Consider the following 1,191-nt stretch of genomic DNA (forward strand, 5'->3'; position numbering starts at 1 on the left):
AGTGAGACTCCAACTCAAAAAAAAAAAAAAAAAAGAGAGGTTGGGGGCATGGACAGGAGATGCCCCACCCAGAGGGCGGGTTCTGGACCCCGCTGTTTTCACAGTCTCATTCATTTATCAAATACTAACTGAGCGCCACCTCCTGCCAGATGTGGTCCGGTCCCAGCGGTCGGGCTGGCGGAGTACTGTGGCCCAGGGAGCCTCAGCCTCCAGGCCTTGCACGTCTCCGGTGGACCTCGACCGGGCGGAGCCTTTTACAACTAGGGGTGTAGTATCCGTTGGGGAGGCCATCTTTCCCCCTAAGGGGGGCGGCGGCTGCGGGGGAGGTCCGGGCTGTAAAGTTAAGTCTGAGCCTGCAGGCGGACTGGTTCTTTATGGTTCCAGAGAGGCGGGACCGCACTTGCAAATCACTGGAACTGAGAGTGGTGGAGAGGAGGGGGCCCCGGGCACCCATGTAAATCACTTGAATTGAAAGCAGGACGAGCTGCTTTAAACCCCCCCCCAACAGGGGCGGAGCACATGTAAATCATTTGGATTGGGGATAGGGCCAGGTCCTCTAAGGCTTCCCACAGGGGCGGGGAACACATGGAAATCACTTGGGGCGGGGCCCATGGAAATTATTTGGAATGGGGCGCGGCCAGGTTACTAAGACCATGAGGGGGGGACACACATGTAAATCAACGTGACTGTGGGTGGGGCCAGGTTATTTACAGCTCTCACAGGGGCAGAAGCACACATGGAAATCAATTGGAATGAGGCGAGGCCAGGTTACTAAGGCTGTGAGGGGCAGGCGTACGTGTAGGTCACCCCGACTGTGGGCGTGGTCAGGTCCTTTATGACTCTCACAGGGGCGGGGGCACACATGGAAATCATTTTGAATGGGGCGGGGCCAGATTAATTAAAGCCCTCGTGGGCGGGGCACATGTAAATCACCTGGAATACCTGGGGCCAGGCTCCCCAGAGCTCGCGGGACCGAGACGGCCTCACTGGAAACGGAGGTTCCGTTCCCCGCGCTGGGAAAGGGCGCAGCCGGGAGGCCTCAGCACTCCACCGGGCCCGGAGGGGGCCGGAGTCCAGGCGAGCGCCCAGGGCGTGTTTCCCGGGGCGGGGCCTGAGCGCGGGCCGCTGACGTCACAGGTGGGTTAAGTCGCCGTCCAGGCAGGACCGCCCGGTTGGCGGGGCTGGCGCGCC

The 1,191-nt window shown here is 60.7% G+C and overlaps 1 protein-coding gene across 1 annotated transcript in view; it reads left to right on the plus strand.

The window, feature by feature from the left end:
* Positions 1–1,191, plus strand: part of LENG9 (leukocyte receptor cluster member 9) — a 4,198-nt gene that overhangs the window by 1,004 nt on the left and 2,003 nt on the right. The window contains exons 3-4 of the mRNA XM_021717039.1: positions 167–335; positions 953–1,137. Of these exons, the coding sequence (XP_021572714.1) occupies positions 167–335; positions 953–1,137 (354 nt within the window). The remainder of the gene's footprint in view (positions 1–166; positions 336–952; positions 1,138–1,191) is intronic.

This window comes from Carlito syrichta, unplaced genomic scaffold, assembly GCF_000164805.1.
Source record: "Carlito syrichta isolate Samal-C Ts95f unplaced genomic scaffold, Tarsius_syrichta-2.0.1 Scaffold309195, whole genome shotgun sequence".
Classification (NCBI taxonomy): Eukaryota; Metazoa; Chordata; class Mammalia; order Primates; family Tarsiidae; genus Carlito; species Carlito syrichta.